This window comes from Diplotaxodon limnothrissa, linkage group LG14, assembly GCF_057381915.1.
Source record: "Diplotaxodon limnothrissa isolate DT_005_m linkage group LG14, D_limnothrissa_male_GT1.1, whole genome shotgun sequence".
Taxonomy (NCBI): Eukaryota; Metazoa; Chordata; class Actinopteri; order Cichliformes; family Cichlidae; genus Diplotaxodon; species Diplotaxodon limnothrissa.
This window is the reverse complement of record NC_140609.1, coordinates 26,463,966-26,486,706: the sequence shown is the minus strand read 5'-3', so window position 1 is coordinate 26,486,706 and position 22,741 is coordinate 26,463,966. Positions and strand designations below refer to the sequence as shown.

Sequence of the window (22,741 nt, the reverse complement as noted above, 5' to 3'; positions counted from 1 at the left end):
TATCGAAAATAATGTGATAAACTTGTTTATATGCACAGGAGCAGCAGGTTTCACTAATATCCCCGTTTCTATGCAACCATGTATTCAGGTGTTGATTTAATCGATTGCCCTATAGACTGCAAGCAATATCCCTCCCTTGATATTTCTTATGTAATTGTAGAGCATTTTATCTCGTTCAGAAACCCAAGAGATTACAGTTGGTGGTGAATAAATAGTAGCTGAAAAAACAACAACAACAAAAAAACATAGCTTCAGTAAATATTAGTAACTAATAATTGTCTCTTTAAGCTGTGATTTGTCAGCTGATCTTTATCATAATCAGTATCATGAAGAGTAATTATTTCTGATCTCAGTAGTATCCATATATTTTAGCATATCAAAATTTTTATATTAACAAATATTGTATAAAATATGCTAACACATTCATTCCATTTAACACTGCCATTGCCATTAGTCATGGATTCTTATGTTGGCTAGAGCATCTGGATGGAGTCTTCATTTGATACGGCATAACACTTGTTGACACACTTATATTTTAAATCCTTTGCCTGGCATCTTGAACACTTAATCCATAATTGGCTTTGGTTGGTAGATATGCATAAACATTTAGAAGAGTCAAACTATTACAGTAACAGCACACAATGCCTGTACTACATGTACCGAAATGTGCAAAACATACAGAAAATGAATGTGCTGTGACACAAAATTTTGCTCAAAAGATTTGATTTTGTATGTATTGAATGCAAAAGGCTGCAGTTGAAATTATGAACTTTAGGATGTCTGGCCTGAGAATATGTTCCAAAGTAGTCTTTTTCTTTCCCCAACAAGTATAGTATAAGTTTGTGTGGTGATGTTCAAACTGGGGTAGTTCTGTAACTGGACAATGCCAAGACTACATACTTTAAATAGTTTCTTGTCATCTCAAGGGGCATATTGTCGTCTAGAAAGAATTAAATTTGGAAACACAGGTTTTCCCAGACCTTTCAAATGTACATTTTGTCTTTTAAACTCAACAGAATGAGTTGTATGAGAAACACTGACATATGAAGTTCACACTGCCACAGGTGATCGTGTATTTTAGTGTAATAGAAAAAATATTTGTTGGTTTGTCTGCAAACTACTCCCACACAATCAATTGTGCAACCAAACTTTTCACACAGGTATCTAAAAGGCCCCTAAAGGTTCTTACATATGTAATCATGTTGCCTAGCAACCACTATCAAGCAATGATCCATTAGTAGTGTTTATGCACCTATAACGCCTTATAAAAGAGTTGTATCATTTTAATTTCCTTGATTTAGCCAGGTTTATTTTTATACTCATTGTTGATATTTCTACATTTTACAATTTAGAGTATGAATATTATGTTACATCATTTGGCACATTAATTTATGAAGTAAGGTTTATTGTATTTAAAGATGAGAACAAAAATGTAAAGTTGGATGAATAACTAGATAAATGTATTTAAGGCGTGTGAATTAGTTCAGCCTACAAAACTCACCATTTTTCCAGATGTATTGCCAGTCCCATGCCCAGATATAAGACGTTTTCATCAGAGCATTCGGCATAAAATCGAAATCAATCAAATCATCAAGAATGAGCTTTCCATACCAAATTGGTCATGGTCTGGTTTAACAACAACTGCCTCCAGTGCTGTTAACTATCAGGATGCAAACTGTGGTCCTGTTGGCCAAAGACAAAGGAAGAAGCGAGGCTGAAAGTGTGTTCTGAGCCAGAACAAGAGAAACGAAACGAAAAGAAGAGGCTGGAATATGGAGATGAGACTAGGGATTTTAAATGTAGGAACCAAGACAGGTAAAGGGAGAGAGTTGACTGATATGATGGCGAGGAGGAAGGTAGATGTATTGTGTTTGCAAGAGAAAGGCTCTGGGTAGTGAAGAGTTTCCAGATGACTGGAAAAATACAGATGAAGCCGTAAAGGACACTGCCAAAAAGGTGTTTGATTCTTTACAGAGGAAAGAAGACAAGGAATTGAGGAAAGTATTCAAAGGAAAAGGTTAGAAAAGATAAAGTCTGATAGGCTGGGAGAGGTAACAAAGGAAAAAGCTTATAGTGAAATGTGTATGAGGTTGAACACTAAGGAAGGAAAACTTGTATTGATTGGCGAGATGGCTGGAAAGGATGTTAGGGTGGTTACAGATAGAGATGGGAACTAACAAACGAAGGAAGAGTGTTGAAAACAAGGAAGGAGTACTTTGAGAAGCTGATTAATGAAGAAAATGAAAGAGGGGGACAAATAGAGAAAGGTTAGTGCAGGAAGTGCAGAAGATTTGTAAGGAGGAAGTGAGGACAGCTATGAAGAGATGGAAGGACTGGTGTTCCAGAAGACATACCTGTGCACTCTAAGAAATGACACACTGATGTTGGTAGCATTATGTAAATGTTTTATGTTAAAACTAATGCCACCAATTGATTTTTAACTTTAAACACAAGTATGTTGTTTTGAATTTAATTAACAACATAAGATTTCAATACAACAAAATGCAGTAAATTAAATCCAACGTAAAAAGTTCATTTAAAATGAAGAGCACTTTAATTTAAAGAGGATTGTCCTAATAGGCTCTCCATACTTCTAAGTTTGCACATGTGCAGTGTGGAAGTTTGATCATCCGCCATTTTCAACTGAGACTTGCATATGCTTAGTATCCTGGATAGAATCCATCGCCATCTGAGGATTATTTGGTAAGTACAACAATTTAAGGATGACAAATTTGATTAATGTATACTAACTGATAAACATCTGACACTTTCGGGAATACTTTTGCATTTTTTTTAAACAAATGATGCCTGGTAAATTTTTTAACACTCTAGTTTGTATACCTCTCTCACGTGTTAGAAGTATGAAGACATTTAACAAATATTGTTGAACCTGCTTCGGTGTAATTTTCCAAAATCTTTTGCGATTCCTGTTAAGGTGAGACTTGCCTACTAAGACCGACAGTTTTAAAATTACTCCCAACATCTACCGCACCTGCTCCCTGACATCAGTAATGACCACCGGGAGCGCCAGCGATCCTGTAGTTTGAAGAATGAAATGAATGTATAGTGTATTTTAGAAATGTGCCTCAATTAACTTGCTACATTGTTTGAAAGAATTCGACTCCATGTTGATTTCTGGTTTAGTGTCAAACGCAGGGATTTAAGCGATTAACATTTTGATTTGTAAAGTATAAGACATGCGTTCATCTGTTGTCATTGAAGTGCAGAATAATGTGTAATACTGTTATATATAATCCATTTAACTCCTTGTATCAGTTTCCATTGGCTATCATCGCTACCGAAGACAGGAAATCATCAAAGACATGCCATTCATTGCAGAGGTCAAAAACAGATGGCCTGCCCTGTTTTCAGAGACTGAGGTAATTCTTACTAACTTTGTTATTGGAAGTCATTTTCATAAGAACTTGTATTTGAAGAACAAAGTACTGTAAATTGTTAATTTTAAAAGATACAAAATGTTTGACTGAAAGTTGTAACATTCTTGCATGTGGCCTCTAATCAAATTAATAGAGAATACTCTCTAGTTGTAATTTTTAATATGTTTCAGGTTGTTGCGGAGTTCGCCCGCATCACCATGGTCCCTTTGTTGTCGACTTTCATGGCCAAGCTGGACCACTACGCTGACCACCTTAGAGTGTTCAAAAAGAAGGGGGGAACAGCTAAACGCAATATCAACTTAATCATGGCAGCCATGGATAGGGTATGTATTTTAGTTGACCTTGATTGAGCTCTGAAATTATTTGAATGCTTCTTCAACTTCTGTGTCTGTCATTAATCAGAATTTTTTTTCAACTGAATATGTGTAAATTTGAATATTTTGTAGATACATGTGAATCAGTGACATGCAGTCAAGTGAGGCACCTTAATGAGAAGTAAAATACTAACAAAAGAGAAATTCAATTTGTACACTAGATTTTAAATTTGCTTTCTGTGTGATTTCAATCTTTTTATGGTCAAAATTGCTGTCATTACGGATTTTCTGTTCAAATACAAGGTAAAACGCTGAGAGGAGGCAATGATGATGCTGTGTCTCACCACAGACACACACATGCGCAATCCCACTGCTGTTTCTCTAAATTGCCAACGTACATGTTTGATTACACATGTAATACAGATGATGACTTGCAGACTACCTAATGTATTTGACGAATCTGTGTTACATGTTTAATGTTATTGGTCATAAATGTGCTGCAAAAATGCATGGAGTGAGGCTGATGGAGGGCAGTGCTGAACCCTAAAGGCAACATGTATAAGAGGTACACGTATATGGATTCACAGTGTAATCACATTACACTGAGAGCGCCATTGACACAGTGGATAAAGCAGCACTCTTAGGGAGCATCAGTAAATTTCACAAAGGACAAATTGACACCAAATCAGTCCTAAGCAATGAGACGCACCAATTTTATTTTAATGCATCTCCTATTTATAAATTAATAAATTGATGTAAAATGAATGATTTTTCTATAATTGTTTCCAGGTCATTTGACCAATTTATTTACTACACACAAAAAATGAGACACACCAAACCTAAATAAATTTTAATGCATCTTCTGTAGGGCTGGGCACTTATTGCATCGCTTATCAATATTGTGATAAAACACGTCCTATGTGATTAAAATGATAGACTGCTTTCAAACCTCTAAAAAAAATATGATAATTTAGTTGAGACTATTACTTCCATTAATGTCAAACTTATTATCAATTCAACAAGATAAATAACTGCTGGTTTGTCTAAATAGCACATTTGCTAAGTTTAATTTGCAGTATTTGTATTTGTGAGGCTGCATTGATAGATTTATAGGCAAAAATACTATTATGATCTTTTATTGTAACTCTTATTGTTAAGAAGCTTGGAAAGAAAAGCGTCTGGACTTCTTTAAGTTGCTTGAAGACGTTTCATCTCTCATCCGAGAAGCTTCTTCACTGAAGAAGCTTCACTTTTCTTTCCAAGCGCCTTAGACTACGATGACCTGGATGACTGAGAACCTTCACAGACTTATTGTTATCGCAAAAAATACCACAAAATGTCATGATAGGATTTTAAGTCCATATTGCCCAGTTCTAATCTTCTATTTAATTTGAATATTTTTAGGGGCACAATTATTAAATATATTGTTGAACAATCTAGAATTTATTAAAGCAAAAATGAAAGCTTTCACGTAATGTCAAAATTGAAAAGCTTCGATTTTTGAGTTCATATATTTGTTTATCTGACTCAGAGGAGTCAGTGCCTTACCAATCATGAACCTCACTGCACGTCACTGATGTGAGTTATGAAACATTGCTTAATCACTTATCTGGATTATGTGTTAATATTTTTGACTTTGTTTTGTAAAGAGGTTGAAAGGAACCAAAATAGGAAACTTCCCTCATATTGAGTTCTTATCTCCACCAGAATCCCAGCATTGATGTTCGACGGGAATGCATTCTGAAAGCTGTCTGTCTCTACTTAAATGAAAAGCCAGATGACCTGTTCAAGGAATTCTTGGTAAGTTAAAAAAGGAAAATGATCAGCTATTTTCCTTTTTTTAATTTGGGATTGGAAATGGAAGGTGGACTTACTTGTCCATATGTATATGTACGCAATTAACTTATCTTTTTCTTTTATTTTTATTTATGTGGATCTTGGAGCAAGCAGAGAAACAGAGAAGCTGACTTTGGGAGTCTATGTTGTTCAGACATGAAGGAGCAAACTCTGCAGATACACCTGAGGACATTGGTGTCATCGTAGAAGGATGCACTGTGCTGCAAGCTCTTAGTGATGTGGCAAAGGGTTGTGCCCTCCTGCTTGGATTAATCTACAGTCTAAATCTGAGCTACCCAAAGCACCTGAAATACACATTTGAATTTCTTCAGAAGGTGCTGATGGAGTTGGATGGGAACAACCTATCCATGAAGGTGCAGGTTCTGAAAAACAAACTGCTTGAGTGAAACAGCCTGCACTGAACTATAGAGGACACTGAACTTTAAGGTTCTCGAACCCTTCTCCTTGCACTTCATAAACTGTTCAGTTTGAATTGCCACAAGAACTTCTGCAAGGCCTTTCACTTTTCTGCGTTCTTTGTTCTTGAACCTTTACCAACATCCAACTACACTGAAAAAGACTGCTCCTAACTTTGGACTTCAGTTTAAGTTTTGAAGCAAAGGTTATTTTTGTAAATATGGACAAAAATGACACTAAAGTAATTTCTACCAGCTGTTTGCAGGGCTGTATTGTGGGCTTTTCATTGTAGCCCAATCAAGTTTACATTAAGTCATGTTAATGTTAAAAATGTTGGAATCACAACACTTTACAGTTTTAATCATTTCAGTTTAACATGACATTCTTTATCTTGTCTTCCTGCACTTAAAATGCACTTGAATATATGTAAAGATTGTTTAAGAAAAAAGATCTAGAAGCATTTGAATTGCTCAAAGTGTGCTTCAACAAGTTTTACACAAAGTGTTATTAAAGTTAGGTTAACTGAATAAACTGGTGTTCAATTTTTTTAATTTACAAACTTAAATAGAATAAGTTGCAATTCTGTTAAAGTGATTTAATCCTATAGTTTCAGTAGAGCGTGTTTTGGGTGAGTAGATTTATCAGATTTACTTAAAATTTGTTGTTCAAATTAAATATATCATACATTTTATATTTCACTAACCCAGTTGTGTGGAACCGGTTGACATAACTGGGTGGAGTAAATACAACATGTTATTTCTTAAAGTAAGTAGAGCTTGTTTTGGTTGAGTAGGTTTTATTTAGTCTTCTCAATTTAAATCAACAAGGTTAGTTAGATCAACATTATGATATTCAGCTAATACAACACGATTCTTTTGATTTGCATTTAATTATCCAAATGTTATCAGATGTACTTAAAATTTCTTGTTCAAATTAAATATATCATACATTTTATATTTCACTAACCCAGTTGTGTGGAACCGGTTGACATAACTGGGTGGAGTAAATACAACATTTTATTTCTTAGAGTGTGGATGTGTGATGGTGTCTAGAAGAGAGGTCAACGGACATTTTAACCAGAATGTTTAACACAATCCTGGAGAGTGAGGAAATGCATACGTATTTGCAACAACACTGATAGAAACAGTGCTGTCTTTACTTCCTGTAGCTGACACAGTGAGGCAAAGAGCTCCTCTCCTCACTAACAACTAAAGAAGTTAACGTTTATGACACTGAACGACACTTTAGGAAGAATTTCAGTCGTCAGTAAACCTCCTGTTTCAACAACACTGAAGTTTTAGACAGTTATCATAAATGTTAACCTGTCTGGCACACACAGTAACATTAGCCACTTAGCAATTATCACTTAGCAGTGAGGGAACCATAGCTGAACTTAGCATAGAGTCCAAGACCTAAACAGAGCAAATGAAAGGTGAAAGTCTGGAGCAGAGCAGCGGTTTCAGGACTGATGAGTAGCGCTGAGGATGCAAAGAGCTGCAGAGAGAGAGCAGCAGGCAGCCGCAGGCAAGATGATGAAATGTAACTTTTCTATTTTTACAGTAATTTATTAAAATGTGTCACCTATTTTGATGTAGCAAACTGTGTGGTCAGATTTAAAAGTGAGTGCTCTGTTTTTCACAACTTATTTTTTTATTATTATTATTATTATTATTATTATTATTATTATTATTATTATTATTATTATTATTATTATTATTATTTTAAGTATAAGTAAAAGCACCCTTTATCCATAATGTATTTGTAACTTTTCCATAATGCTCTTCTACAATAATTACATTATTTAGATGTTAGGTATTGTGCTGTTTGCTGAACCCTTAGTTTATTAGTATGTTCTAAAATATATTTTATCTTCAGGGTCTGCAATGAAATTATCTAAATAATTTGTGAACTGGATAAAACCTCCAAACCAACACCTTTAAACTTGATCTTAATCTAATACCTGTTTCAAATTTGTATGGAGTCCTGGCAAAGTCGGTATCGACTTTGCAATTGCAGTATCGTGACAAGCCTAGTAATAACTACAGAGAGATAAAGTTGATGAGTCATACCATGAAACCGTGGGAATAAGTGGTTGAAGGGAAGGTTAAGGACAGGGGTGATGATCAGTGAGCAGCAGTATGGCTTCATGCCATGAGAGTACTATAGATGCAACTTTTGCTTTAAGAATTTTGATAGAGAAGGTGAGAGGGTTTTTTTTGTGTCTTTGTGTATCTAGCGAAGGCTTATGATAAGGTACTAAGAAAGGAACTGTGATACTAAATGAGAAAATCAAGAGTGGCAAAGTGTGGTGCAGTACAGCGAGACATCAGTGAGGTGTACAGTAGAAGTGTCAGTGAAAGTTCAAGGTGGGGGTGGGTGTAAGCTCAGTGATGAGTGCTGAAGCCCTTCTTGTTTGTGGCAGCGATGGACATGTTGACAGATGATATTTGCAGACAACACTGCCGTGTCTAGTGAGAGTGGGGAGCAGATAAGGAGAGCCTGGAGAGGTGGAGGTATGACCTGGAGAGAAGAGGAATGAAGTCAGTAGAAGCAAGACAAAATACATATGTGAGAATGAAAGGGAGACAGGCAGAGTAGTAAAGAAGTAAGGTAGTGAAGGTGGGTGAGTTTAAATGTCTGTGGCAGACCATTCAAAGCAACAGACAGTGCATGAGACAAGTGGAGAAGAGGTGGAGAAGAGCTGCCAGGGTTGTTTTTTAACAGAATAAAAGCAGCAAGAGTGAAAGGAAATGTTTACAAGATTGTGGTGAGACCTGCTATGACCTACTGTTTAGGAGAGTGGCTCTTCTTAGCGGATACCCGGCTAGTTGGCACCTGCATACGACATGTGCTGCTATGCATCAGCATTATTCCAACTTACAAATCTGTGTTAATCAAGTGACTCAAATATGCGCCCTTATTTGAGGTTAGAAGGGACTGATAGCAACAACAAATTATAAATCACCTGATTTGACTCAGTTATGTAGCTATGCCAGGCAGTATGTGTGTAGGTGTTATTAATTACACATACAGATAGATATACTACATATTTATTATCATACAGCTTTTCCACTGTCATATGCATATTCCATTAACACTGAGAATTATAGACCATGCTGACATATTGATGTTTTTCAACTGCCAGGAAGAAGTGAAAAGGTATCATCGCTACTGCAACCACAGCGGAGGCCAAGCTGTTCAAAAGATAGAAAGGTGAGACCCTGTACAGAAATCTGCCTGTTCATAAATGAGCAAAAAACCCCAAAGCACACGGCATTCTCCACAATAGGAAAATGCAATGTTGGATTTTAAAGCTATCAGAACCATTTTGCCATAACAGCACTTTATTTCACAATTCCAAAAACATTAGGCAGCTGTGTAAGATGTAAATAAAAAAATGAATGCATGAATCTGCAAATCTTATAAAGCCATATTTTATTCAAAATTGAACACAGATTTAAAAGAATGTACCATGTACCTTTTAGCATTGATGGTACCTTTCCACATATGCAAGCTGCGACTTTCATAGGCACTTGTGCCCCCCCATACCATCAGAGATGCAGGCATTTGAACTGATTGCTGATAACAAGCTGGTTCTTCTTCTGTACGTACACATGTATTCTTCTTTAAATGTTCCTATGTTGGAATTCTGTCATGACTTCCATGACAGAATCATCTGTTTTTAATACAGATCTGCCTGAAGAACCTGAAGCTCATTGACATTCCAATATTGACTTTAGGCTGTGCCTCTTGCACATAGAGATTTCTCCAGATTTTTGGAATGTTTTAATAATATCATATAATGCAGATGATGAGATATTCAATCATTGCAAATGCCGAACATTATTCTAAAACAATTCAACAATTTGTGCATGCATGTTTTTGCAGATTAGTGAGCATCTGCCATCTTTATTTTTGAGAAACTATGGGTCAAATTACTTACCTGTTACGAGTTAGTCTAATTAGTTACATTACCACTTAATTTTCCAACCTTTGTTTGCCCTCATGCCAGCTTTTTGAGGCATTTCCATCAAAGTGGGATATTTTTCTTTAAATGTGGATTTATTACATTTGCAAAACATTGTTTGCTTTTATGTATGTTTTTGAAATTGGGGTTTCACTAGCCTAGTATGTGCAGTAACCCTGCAGTAACAACTTATCATTTTTTAGATGATTTGCATACACCATGTTCTGTGTTGATGCCAGTATTTATATTTCCAACCTCACAATTATTCTTTATCTGCACTGTTATCGTTGTAGAAGTTGTCCACGTAGGAGTGAGATGGAGGACGACAATAGCCTTCACCGCCGTGATCAACAACAGCACCTAGAGATAAAGGCTGCTGTGTGAGTATCACTTTTGGCTGCTTTATGTATCATTATGATTATTTGTACAATACCCAGTCATAACAATAGATTCTTACAATATGAAAGGCTTTCATTTTGAATGTCATCCATGTTCAGTTCCTTTCAATTCATTCTGTTCTTTGGGGTCATGGACTTGTGGGGTCAAGGGTCACTTTGAAAGCATTAACTCTTGTCAGCTTTCATCTACGCAGTTACACACTTGTAGGTGCGACAGGGAAGAACAGCTCTGGCTTCAGGCTCTCACTTCATTGGAAGCCAAGGATAGAAAAAAAAAAAATTTCTCTATAGGATAAAAAAACGTTGACAGATAAGGAAAAAGTGTTTGGATGAACTCAGAGAAAAGTCAATGAAACAGGAATACACGGAAATGGAGAGACTGAAAAAGCAAAGGGAAAAGGAGAAGCGAAGGAAGCGAAGGAAGAAGAAAAGGTAGTGGCTTGGAGCTAGAAGATGTGGTTTAATTCAATTTGTTCCATTTGCCTCAGCTGTCTCTCTGCTCCACTGGAGGTGAATGTGTTTCTCCATCGGGTAATTGATCCTACACTCCATCCTGGAGTCTGCTGTTGAGGTGACTACTGGGATGAAAGTGAGCGGAAAGTGAAAGATGGAGAGAAAGCTGTCTGTAGGTTGGAAACATAGGCTGGGAGAGGACAAGGTAAAAGGAAAACATAGACAAAGTTAAGCAAGAAACTGAGGAGAAAGATGTTTGAGAATGGCCAAGAAGGAGAAGTTGTCTTGGAAATTCAAAGAGCTAAATAAGAAGATGAGTTAAAGAAAGAGAGACAGAAATCTGGTGTGATGCACTTGTTTACTTAATATCTTGCATCTTGGCAATATTCCTTCAGTTTTATGAAGAAACAGAACTGGAAGTGAACTATTTCACTTCCAGTTCTGTGTTCACTGTGTTTGTGCTTTTTTGTTTGTTTGATTTTTTGGTGAGCATTCAAATTTAAGTTAACCTTTATTCATAATGATAGCAAATTTAAAAAAGAAGAAGCAAGAAACCTGTTTTGGCTCAGTCTTACAACTATGCCAGACAGACAGTATATATACTCACACATATACTGCAAATTCATTATTGTATGCTATCATACAAGAACAAGCCCAGCAGTACTGCAGATGTGCTTAAAGCTCTGCACCAAAGCTGTTAAATTTGATAAAAATTAAGTGATCGGAGAATAAAGAATGAGCTGTGTTACATTTCTTTAATGGGTAATTGTTAGACTTACTTCTTTACGCCTTCTTAGGTATTTCTATGCTCTCCAGCCACTTTGTTAAGTAAACTGAATTACTGCCAATCACGGGATACCAACAAAGGTATTTCGAGGTTGGTTGACCTCCTGAAGTACAAACCATGTATCAGAAAAGGTAATAATGTGATTTGATTTGATTCAGAAAATTTTAAACTACTTCACATTTATCTCAGGTTTATGGTCAGACAAAGAGAAAATAGTGAACATCTGTTGATGTTAAAGGAGAATAGACAGACTGTGTTGATCTTACAGTAATGCTACAGTAACAAAAATAAGACATTTATACAAACAAGGTATCAGAAGAGCATTTGTGAATGCACAGCATATCCAACCTTGAAGCAGATGGGCAGCAGAAGACCACACCGGGTGACACTCCTGTTGGCTAAGAACAGGAAGCTGTGGCTACAATTCACACTAGCTCACAAAAATTGGACAATAGACGACTGGAAAAACGTTCTCTGGACTGACTCTTTCTGCTGCATCAATGAGACAGTAGAGTCATAATTTATGTAACACATGAAAGAAACAATTCAGGTGGGTAGTCCTGGTGTAATAGCGTGGGATATGACATTAAGTTTACTGTACTCAAATTGCCTCCACAGTCACCAGATCTCAATCCAGTAGAGGACTTTTTGGATGTGGTAGAATGGGAGATACAAACCATGGATGTAAAGCTGACAAGTTTGTAGCAACTGAACACTATCATGTCAGTATGGACCAAAATGAGGGATGTTTCCAGCTCCTTTGTGAATCTATGCCATGAAAGAGTCAAGAAAATGTTTAAGACAGATTGGTGTCCAACTCTGCACTAGCCATATATCTAATGAAGTGTCCAATGAATGTTGTTGTCTTTTTTACATTATTTTTCTTATTTTTAAAGTGAGTAAGAAAAAACAACACTTGCTTGCCTTTGGTTATGGCAGCACAACATTGTGTATTTTATGCTCAGCAGCTATCACTCCAACAATCGTTCATCAAACATCCTTGAAGCAAATACTTAACATGGCTTCTAAAAAGTTTCAGCAAAACCATTTCCTTTCACGAAGAACTCCAAAATTTAACACCCTTTTTTTAAAAAAAATGCAAGATGTCTCAATAAATACATTTTGCTGACTTATGTCACCAGGATCCAGCGTGCCTGGCGTGCCAGTATGTCCCGTAGAGAGAGCTGGCAAGCACAAGACAAGAACCGAACCAATGATCATTGGAGAGAGACTGTGCCTTCAGAGAGCCTCCAGGAACCTGTGATGACCACCAATATTTCACCGGTGAGACTGCGAAAACAAAATCAGACAGCCATATGGTGTGACATGAGAATGAGCCAAGTGCTCAGAGATGTCTTGAGTGAGTGATCAGCGGTGATCTGTTGTTACAGTAGAGAATGAATAACAAATGGGGGGAGAGGATGCACGGATGGGTAGACTAACAAAGACGAGAGTAAAAAAGAGGGAGCGAGGGAGGGATGTTTACCTCTAGTGTCATTTGGGGGACTGCAGGGGTGTAGGTGGATGGGATGCCAGCTGGCACTGTGCCCAGATCTGTAATTAGCCGTTAATTAGGTAAATTTTCAAAGCTGGTTGATTGATTAATGAAGTGCCTATGCCCTTGTCCTCCCCCATCTTACCCCCACACTCCCCCCAATCTCCTCAGGGAATGTGGGGGTGCATTAAACAATGCTCACAGGGCATGGCAGCCAAACAAAAGCCAGAGAAAAAAAATAACTGCATAAGCAGCAGCTGATAAACAGCGAGAAGACAAGGAGAAAAGAACAAAGACAGTCAGAAGCAGATGCAGAGATAAGGAGATGATTGCAGAGATGAAAAAAAGATGCTTTTAGATCGCCTCAACTTCTAAGTGACACATGTGGACGCAGAGGCGCGCACATTAGTCTGCTGCGCTGATTCCCCAGTCTGTGTCGGCTCTCACAGTTTAGTAATCACACTGAGCCACACACACACACAAGCTACCCGCGCACTCCTGCCCACGTTCTTTGCAGAGACTCAGCACAGGGAAAAAATGATGTCATGTCTCCGTACTCACTAGTGTGTGTGGGTTGCATTTGTTTCCCACTCTCTTTTTAAGCAGTGTTAGAGGAAGCAAGAATCCCTTAGCAAACAGATGGGCTAGTATCCTGGTGAGACTCAGTGAGTGTGTGCATGTGCTTTGTTTATTAGGTTGTTTGTTCTGGTTGAAAGAGTTTGTTGTTCATTAAACAGCAGCAAAGTGTCTCGCTAATTAGAAACTTGCTGTAACTTAAAAACCAGGATGACAAAGAATCCCCTCTCTTCTTGAAAAATCAAGTATGTTACTCTTCACTATTGCAATATATTTAATAAATAAATATATTTTTTTATTTGCAAATTTTATGTTAAAATATGCTGGACTCATGAAAACGATGGACTGTATTATGCTGCTAACACTTTAGTCCTATATTATAATAAATTGTTATACAATTAGAGGAGACGTTGAATCGAGTTAAATACTTTTACCTTAATTGTGGCTGTTAATGTTATTTCACATCGACTGAACAATTGAAATACTTGTAATATCACCAAGCAGCCCACACCTATGCACGCTGGGGCTGCTGGTGTACTGTTGTTAAGTAACGCTTAGTCAGTCTTTTCCTCCACTACTTCAAATTGAATGGTGTAAAGTTTACCAAAAAAAATCTTTTGAGATTAAACACTTTTGCTGAGAGTGTTTACTGTGAGTCACTCACTCCCCAATCTGCCTTACCTTTTTCAGTTTGAAGCTCTATTTTGGTGGAGTAATGCTGGACAAGCTGTGCTGAACCTTTGCCCTCTGTACCGCCTTGCCTTGCCTTCTCTTGCACCTCCACCCACAGCACACTACACTCTTAACTCCATTTTTTTTCTTCCCCTCTCTGCCTTGTCACCACTCTCTCTGCATCGTTTTCTCTCTTGCTTCGTCTGTCCTCATTCAGACTGTATCACTCTGCTGTGGCTCTTGTGGTCGCTGAAGGACAGACATTCATCAGCATAAGGCCAGGGTGCCATGCTATGTGTGTGCGTTTGTGAATGTATGTTTGTGTGGTTCTTCATGTTGGCTCATGTGGGCTTGAAGGACCTTGCTGCTGGCCTGTAGGGGAGGGGGAGGTTCAAACATACTTCAATATCATAGTTCCATGAAATATGCATGAACACACACACATAGAGGAGACACTGCAGCACTGTGGTTTTTCCTTCTTTACTTCTTCCAACATTGGAAAACCTCCTAGATTCAAGCTCACCTTCCCAGTACCTCCCAGACCCTCAGCTCTCTCGACCTCCTTGAAACAAGATGTTACATCTCAAGGGGTTTATCCAGATACAACAAATTTCAAGTACTTGTACTACAGTTGAATATTTCCATTTTATGTTTCTTTTTTTTTTTTAAACTTCTGATTGGCACACAGGCTCACAACTGACTGGTTGCTACACATAGCCCATGCGTCATGTAATGATGACTTCACCTCCACTTAGCCCATACACTTGTATTAATTAAAACATGGACATTTGAGGATCAGTAAATGAACCTTTCCTGCCAAGGATAGTCAGCTGTTTTTAATGAAACACATCTTTTTTTCTCCAGATGATCCCCCTTGGGGGCACCACACACACACACACACACACACACACACACACACACACACACACACACACACACACACACATTTTTATATATATTTTATTCAAAGTTAAAAAATCTCAGTCTCTGGTTTTCTGCTTCCTGGTCAACTCCACTGACTTCCTTGACCACATGAATTGTCAGGATAAACAACAAACCTTTTTTTTGTTGAGCTGGCCTGAGTGTACTCCATATTAAGCATGCAGTTATCAATCGTCATTTAACTTCCAGAAACAGTACTTAAAACACTGGTGTCCACCAAAGTGCTTAACATGCTGAAGGCAAAATCACACTATTACAAGTCATGTTTCTACCAGCCTTCGGGCTAAACTAACATTCTGTCTGTAGACATATCTGGGCAAATTTGAGAACTTACCTGGGAATTGATTAGCTTCACTTTTGAATGCTGATGAGGTCGTGTGGAGTAGTGAAAGCAGAGATGCTAATTCAGTGATATATAACAGATCATTATCTGCAAGCTGGAAACAAATTATGTCTCTGTGCTCCCGCTTTATTTGACCATAATTGTAGACTAGTATTAGGTACCTTGTACAGTTTGTTCTGCATTTCAAATATGCTTTAAAAAGTTTATGTGTACATTTACATTTGAGCATCTATATGTGCTGACTTGATTGCACGAGTAGATCCCCATGATTCACAGCAGAGTGTGGCCCTCTGGGATGGTTTGGTGAGGTTCGTTCAGTCGCACAAACCGAAGATCAAAGCCAAAGTGTTGAGATGAGAATGGAGATAAAACGCTTCAGCTCGGTTGCTGTCATTGCAGAGAAAAAGATACAGCTGGTGGGCGCCTGATGAAATGATTTAAGTGATGTATAGTTAAGAGGCGAATAGGACTGTGAGGAGAAGGATGAAAAAGAATAAAAAGCACAGAGCTGACTGTATTAAAAAAAAGATAAATTACATAACATCCTCTATGCTTAGCTGCATTCAGCTTGTGCGTCCATGGCTGCTTGTCTGCTAACTGTGTTTGTGGACATTGATCTCCTCCTGGCTCTGTGACATGTTTGCACTTTTCCCCTTCCTTTTGTTCAGCCCAGGTGGAGGGAAAGTGTCACTGTAAGCATTTCTGTAGCCTGCGTGGGAGATCACTCTCTCATCTCTCACCGCCAAGAATCCAAAGCAAAGTGACGTCTTCATCTATTCATCTATGCCTCTACCCTACTTAATCCCTTTTCCCCACCCTCACTCTATGTCATCCCTTGCTTTCCCTCCCACTGCCTTTCCATGCACAGTTACACATTCACATTCACAAATGCACCCTATGCCCTCCCTCTGCCGTGCACACACACACACGCGCGCACACACATCCCTTGGTGTTTCTCCTGACAAATTCTAACAAATGTTTTATTGGTGTCAGTTGGTGTCTCATTTGAATTGAATTTATACACCTCTGCTCCAGAGTTGACATCGATCGGGTTTAACTCATTTAATAGCCATGACATTTGCCTATTAGCTTATTTACTGTCAAAACAGGCCCAGGCTCAGCTGGCTTCCTGAGAGACACTAACTCTTGCATTTGTATCCGTTAGGGAAGAAAATGTGATTGCTTGTGCAAAATATAAACTCAAGAAGAATGTTCAGCCCTGAAATACACACAGAGATGGACTAAAATGAATGTGCTTCATCTACAGTTAGGTGCATAATTTGTTGAGAGTTTTGTAGCATGCATCTGTACACCACCACAGTGCTTCTTAAATCAAGCAGTCTGCATGTGATTGAAGTGCTGACTTTCCTTTTTAATTACAGCCATATTTATACATCATCCTCCATTTTCTGAGGTTCAAAAGTAATCGGACAAGCTAACATAATTTTAAATGCAAGAAATGTTTTTAGTTCTTGAATAAAAATGATTTGTCGTCAATGTTTGCCTTAAGTCTAGAAACTATGCATACTTATAAACAATGTGGGTTGCACAGCATGCACAAGACTAAGCTTATAAGTGAAGCTGTGAAATAGCCACTGATTTTGTGAATGCCCAGCGGGAAGCTATCTTAAAAATTCATCTTGGCTATGTGACAGTGAGATAAAATGAGGAGAAGAGAAGGCTAATTTCTCCAAAGGCAGAAAGAGAATGATGGATGACTGAAAATCTGAAAGGATTAGGAGTTAGAAGGTAGATAAGATGCGGCAGATTTTGGAGTGATTATGACGATAATAACTGTGCCTTTGAAGCCTTTATGACTCTACATTTGCGTGGGTATGAGATCAAGTGTATGCACGGGCACAGGTATGTCAGTCAAAATGTCTGATTCCTTCTTTGTTGCTGTTTCTATGTCTTCATACGAGGTAGATGTTAACTCTTACATCCGTGGACCTGGAAAAGTACTCGTAATTACACGCTCACATCAGCTTGTGTACACACATATAAACACAGCAACAGTCTTCAGTGGCACATTAAAGCCCTTCCAAAACAAATCAATGAAAGCTGTTACACAAATGAGGAAAAAGATGACAAATGAACAAGAGACAGACAGTAAAATGGATGTCGATCCAGAAGTAGGAGAAAAACGCTAAGTATCGTGAGGGAAAAGGGAGTCCTCACTTTTTATTTTTGCATATCCTTTTTTTGTGAGCACATGGTCTTGAATCGCTTGATTGGATATTTAAAGCAGGCTGTGTGCAGCATTTAGATGAGAGCAATGGTTTACAGCTGGTGTATAGCGATTTGATTAGATGCTGTAGCTCACTGCAAACGCCCCACAAGCTTCTAATTGGTTATTTATCTAGAAAACATGCCATTTAGCTGACATTACTTAAACTAAACAAGCATATAGTGGCATGCGTGCTCACATGTAGTCACGCACAGACAGAGATGTGGCACACACACATACACACGCACATATATATATACTATAGCACAACATAAATCTGCTGAAAGCATCTCCAAACCATCTGCAGCAGTAATAACAATCTGGTACCTAAGGCTATATGCTCTACTGTTCATTTCAGCACACTTCTCTTTGCACTCACACCTTTTCTCCGATTGCTCTTTCCCCCCCTCTATTGCAGGTCCCAGTTTTTTTTCCCATCATCACTCTTGCTTACGCTCTTTCTCTTAAGCATGATGTTTTGTCCCCCTCTTTTGTCCCACTCTTTAGCCTATCACATACGCTGTTATGAGAGGAGGGGGGGGGGTCGCTGTCTTATTTAATGAATCATTTCAATGTAAGCAGCTATCTCCTGGAAGTTTTCAGTCTTTTGAATATGTGGCTTTACAGCTGAAGGCCCCATCCAAAGTTGTGTTTCTTAATGTTTACAGCCCTCCCAAATACTGCACAGACTTTTTTAATGACCTCAGTGAACTGCTGTCTGTGATCTGTGATGATTTTGACTGTGTAATTATTGTTGGGGATTTTAACATCCATGTGGACAACCCTCAGGACAAAGGGACTAAAGACCTGAGTAACACTCTGGGCAACTTTGGGCTGACTCAGCATGTAACAGAGGCCACACATAATAGAGGACACACTCTTGACCTATTGATCTCCAAGGGCCTGAGCATTTCAAAGGTTACTGTGTCTGATGTGGGCCTGTCTGATCATTACTGTGTTTTCTTTGAAAGTAAAATCTCAGCCCACATAAATATATCAACAACAGTGATCACAAAACGGTGTATAACTGAACACAGTAGTGCAATTTTTAACCAGGTCTTCCCATTAACACCTGACCTGTCCAGAGGGTCAGTCAATGAGCTCGTCAATATAGCTTCAGTGCTAACATGTTAAATGTAATAGACACTATTGCTCCCATTAAGGTGAAGGTTATCTCTGGAAGGAAAAAGTCTCCCTGGAGAAACTCCACACTGGTGAAAAATGAAAAAAGAGAGTGTAGGAAAGCTGAGCGCAGATGGAGAAAAACAAACCTCCAGGTTCATTATGACATCTATAAAGAGAAACTTCACAATTATAATTTACAACTCAGGAGTGCAAGGAGGTCCTACTTCTCTGACATCATCACTAAAAACAGCCATAATGCTCGGGTCTTATTTTCTACAGTTGACAGGCTAACAAACCCTCCTGTGTCAGTGGCAGCTGAACTTCATTCAACCATGGCCTGCAATGACTTTGCCAAATTCTTCACAGAAAAAATCCAAAAGATTAGACAAGCAATTGGTACATCAACAGCAGATCCAGGATATGTACTGTGTCCACCGAAAAACTGTTTAAACACCATAAAACAGTTTCACCCTATTAACAGCAAAGACCTGGAGGACATCTTAGGTCAACTGAACTCCTCCTCCTGCTGTTTAGATGTCCTGCCAACAAGTTTTTTCAAAAAGGTCTCAAAGACTTTGGAGTCAGACCTGTTACAGATCGTCAACTTTTCTTTAATATCAGGTGTGTTTCCAGAACCACTAAAAACTGCTGTAATTAAACCTATACTAAAAAAGGACAATCTTGACAAGACACAAATGAACAACTACAGGCCGATCTCAAATCTCCCATTTTTAAGTAAGATCATTGAAAAAGCAGTTTCTCAACAGTTCAGTTACTTCTTAAAACAGAATAACTGCTATGATGTTTTAGACAGAACCACAGCACTGAAACCGCTCTGACCAAAGTGTTTAATGACATATGTCTGAATACAGACAGTGGAAAAATGTCAGTCTTAGTTTTACTGGATCTCAGTGCAGCATTTGATACAGTTGACCACAACATATTACTCAAACGACTGGAGAACTGGGCAGGTCTTTCAGGAACTGTACTAAACTGGTTCAAAACATACTTAGAAAACAGGAAATACTTTGTATCAATAGGTAACTTCACATCTGAGCAGACAAGTATCACATGTGGAGTTCCCCAAGGTTCCATCTTGGGACCTTCTCTGTTTAACATTTACATGCTCCCACTGGCACAGATTATAAAGAACAACAAAATAAACTATCATAGCTATGCAGATGACACACAAATATATATCACAATGTCACCAGGAGCCCGAGGCCCTGTGCAGGCTCTTGGTAAATGCATTGAGGAAATTAATGGGTGAATGTGTGTGTGAATGGGTGGATGACTGGATATGTAAAGCGCTTTGGGGTCCTTAGGGACTAGTAAAGCGCTATATAAATACAGGCCATTTACCATTTACCATTTAATGACTGGTTGTGCCACAATTTTCTCCAGCTAAACAAAAACAAAACTGAGGTAATAGTCTTTGGCGCCAAAGAAAAACGATTACAGGTCACCAGAGAACTTCAATCTATACATCTAAAAACCACAAACCAGGCGAGAAATTTGGGTGTAGTGATGGATGCAGACCTAAACTTAGAAAAACACATTAAGACAATAACAAAGTCAGCTTACTATCACCTCAAGAATATTTCAAGGATAAAAGATCTGATGTCTCAACAGGACCTGGAAAAACTAGTCCATGCATTCATTTTTAGTAGGCTTGATTACTGTAACAGCATCTTTACAGGTCTACCTAAAAAATCAGTCAGACAACTACAGCTCATTCAGAACTCTGCTGCTCGAGTCCTCACTAAGACCAAAAAAGTGGACCACATCAGTCCAGCTCTGAGGTCCTTACACTGGCTGCCTGTCCGTCAGAGGATAGACTTTAAAGTTCTGATGCTGGCCTATAAAGCTCTGAATGGTTTAGGACCAAAATACATCAATGACCTCCTGACCCAGTATGAACCTTCCAGATCCCTCAGGTCATCTGGATCCGGTCTTTTATCAGTTCCCAGAGTCAGAACCAGACACGGAGAAGCTGCATTCAGCTTTTATGCTCCTTATATCTGGAACAAACTCCCAGAAAGCCTCAGATCAGCTGAAACACTCAGTTTATTTAAATCCAGGTTGAAGACTCACCTATTCTCAGCTGCATTTGAATAAAGCACCAAATCCACACTTTTAAGCTTAAATTTCAAAACTTACATTTAACTACTGATTTTATCTACTGTTCTGATTTTATCTGTTTTGATTTTATATACTGTTTTGTTTGTTTGTTTGTTTGTTTGTTTGTTAATTAGTTAGTTAGTTTGTTTGATTGTTTTAATCAATTTTAAATCATGCTTTTTATTTGTTTTTGTTTCTAATGTCTCTGTAAAGCACTTTGAATCACCTTGTTGTTGAATTGTGCTATACAAATAAACTTGCCTTGCCTTGCCTTGCCTAGGCTCAGTTCTCAAGGCCAATGAGTCTTCCATAACGAGATCCCCTGAGGAGAGAAGAGTAGTGTAAAGAGCAGCGGGGACAGCAAATGGGAGGGGAAGAGCTGGGGTTTGATCTCCTTTCTGACCTGCACAAATAGTGCAGCCTCTAACTAACCTTTCACTACCACTTCTCTTTCTCTCAGTCTCCCTTAACCCACCATTTACGTGTTCCACTCCCCTCTGTTCAGGAGCCATCTATCATTACTGTCCATTGACCCGATCAGATGCATTATAATCTTCTTCTGACAGCACTCCTGCTGTGTTTGCAATACACTGCACAGCGAGAACGGCTGAGGAGAAGCGCAGACAGTTGTCCTTACAGAGGAGAGGGAGTCTGGGGTAAAAATCAAATGGGTGCATATCTAAAAGTGAGACAAAACGTTCTTAGGAAAAAAGGAGCTTTTACAAACACTTATCCACCCATGTTCTGGAGTTTGTCACAAAACTGATTCTTTAAAGATTGATTTTCTGCTTTCAATAATAATCTCTCTCCTGTTATTTGAGTTCACTACAGATTACCCACAGTCCTTATTTCATCGACCAAGAAAGTCAAGCAGAAAGGAATGATGTGCCAGTCAATGACTGTTAAACTAGAGTTACCTCCCTGATATCATAAAGTCCGGGCTGTGGCAGCTAGCTGCTGTTTGCCTCATTAGTATGTGCGCTAACAGAGTGGCAAGCTGCTCATCCTTCCTCCGACAGCGTTTTAGCAGTTTAAGCGGGAGTTCAATAAAAGTGACTCTTAATGAAATGCTCTCTGGCCATTTAGGGAGACATGGTCTCTGGCAATTTTGTAATGGTTGTCTTTACACAATCTGTGTACTTTCATTGACTTTTGGCGTATTTGTCAAGGTGCACCTTTCAAAAGAAGTATACAAATGAGCGGCAACCAGCGTAGTCTTGTGTCAGCATGGCATGATGGATTGTAATTATAGAACATATCCATCATGCTCCCTGCTTTATACCTAAACACAATTGGTTTAGGTATAAATGTAAAATGTGTAATTTTATTTCTGTATTGCTAGAGTTAAACTTAAATTGCAGGAGATTTTTTTTGAAGAACTCCTCAAAAGCTTCTCATTCTCCACTTTCTTGCTTCAGGGCTCAGTTGATTCTGTGTCAGTGTTTTCGAGACAAGATAACATACTGAAAAATGTGAGATGGTAGCTTCTGCACAGTTAACAGTTACTGATTCATCCGGTATTGTAACATTGACACTTGTGACAACACACGAATAATATCATAAAAATGTGGCTGGGTGTGTGAAGCTCGCTCAGGTACGCTCAGGCGATGTCCTCTGTGTGAGTTTCTGACAGCTCAGTCTGCCCTTTCTCGTGTTTTTTGATCAGAGAG

The 22,741-nt window shown here is 38.4% G+C and overlaps 1 protein-coding gene across 1 annotated transcript in view; it reads left to right on the top strand.

Moving 5' to 3' along the window:
• Positions 1–22,741, top strand: part of schip1 (schwannomin interacting protein 1) — a 240,416-nt gene that overhangs the window by 4,200 nt on the left and 213,475 nt on the right. Inside the window, exons 3-5 of the mRNA XM_085371734.1 lie at positions 9,111–9,178; positions 10,226–10,312; positions 12,713–12,854. Of these exons, the coding sequence (XP_085227860.1) occupies positions 9,111–9,178; positions 10,226–10,312; positions 12,713–12,854 (297 nt within the window). The remainder of the gene's footprint in view (positions 1–9,110; positions 9,179–10,225; positions 10,313–12,712; positions 12,855–22,741) is intronic.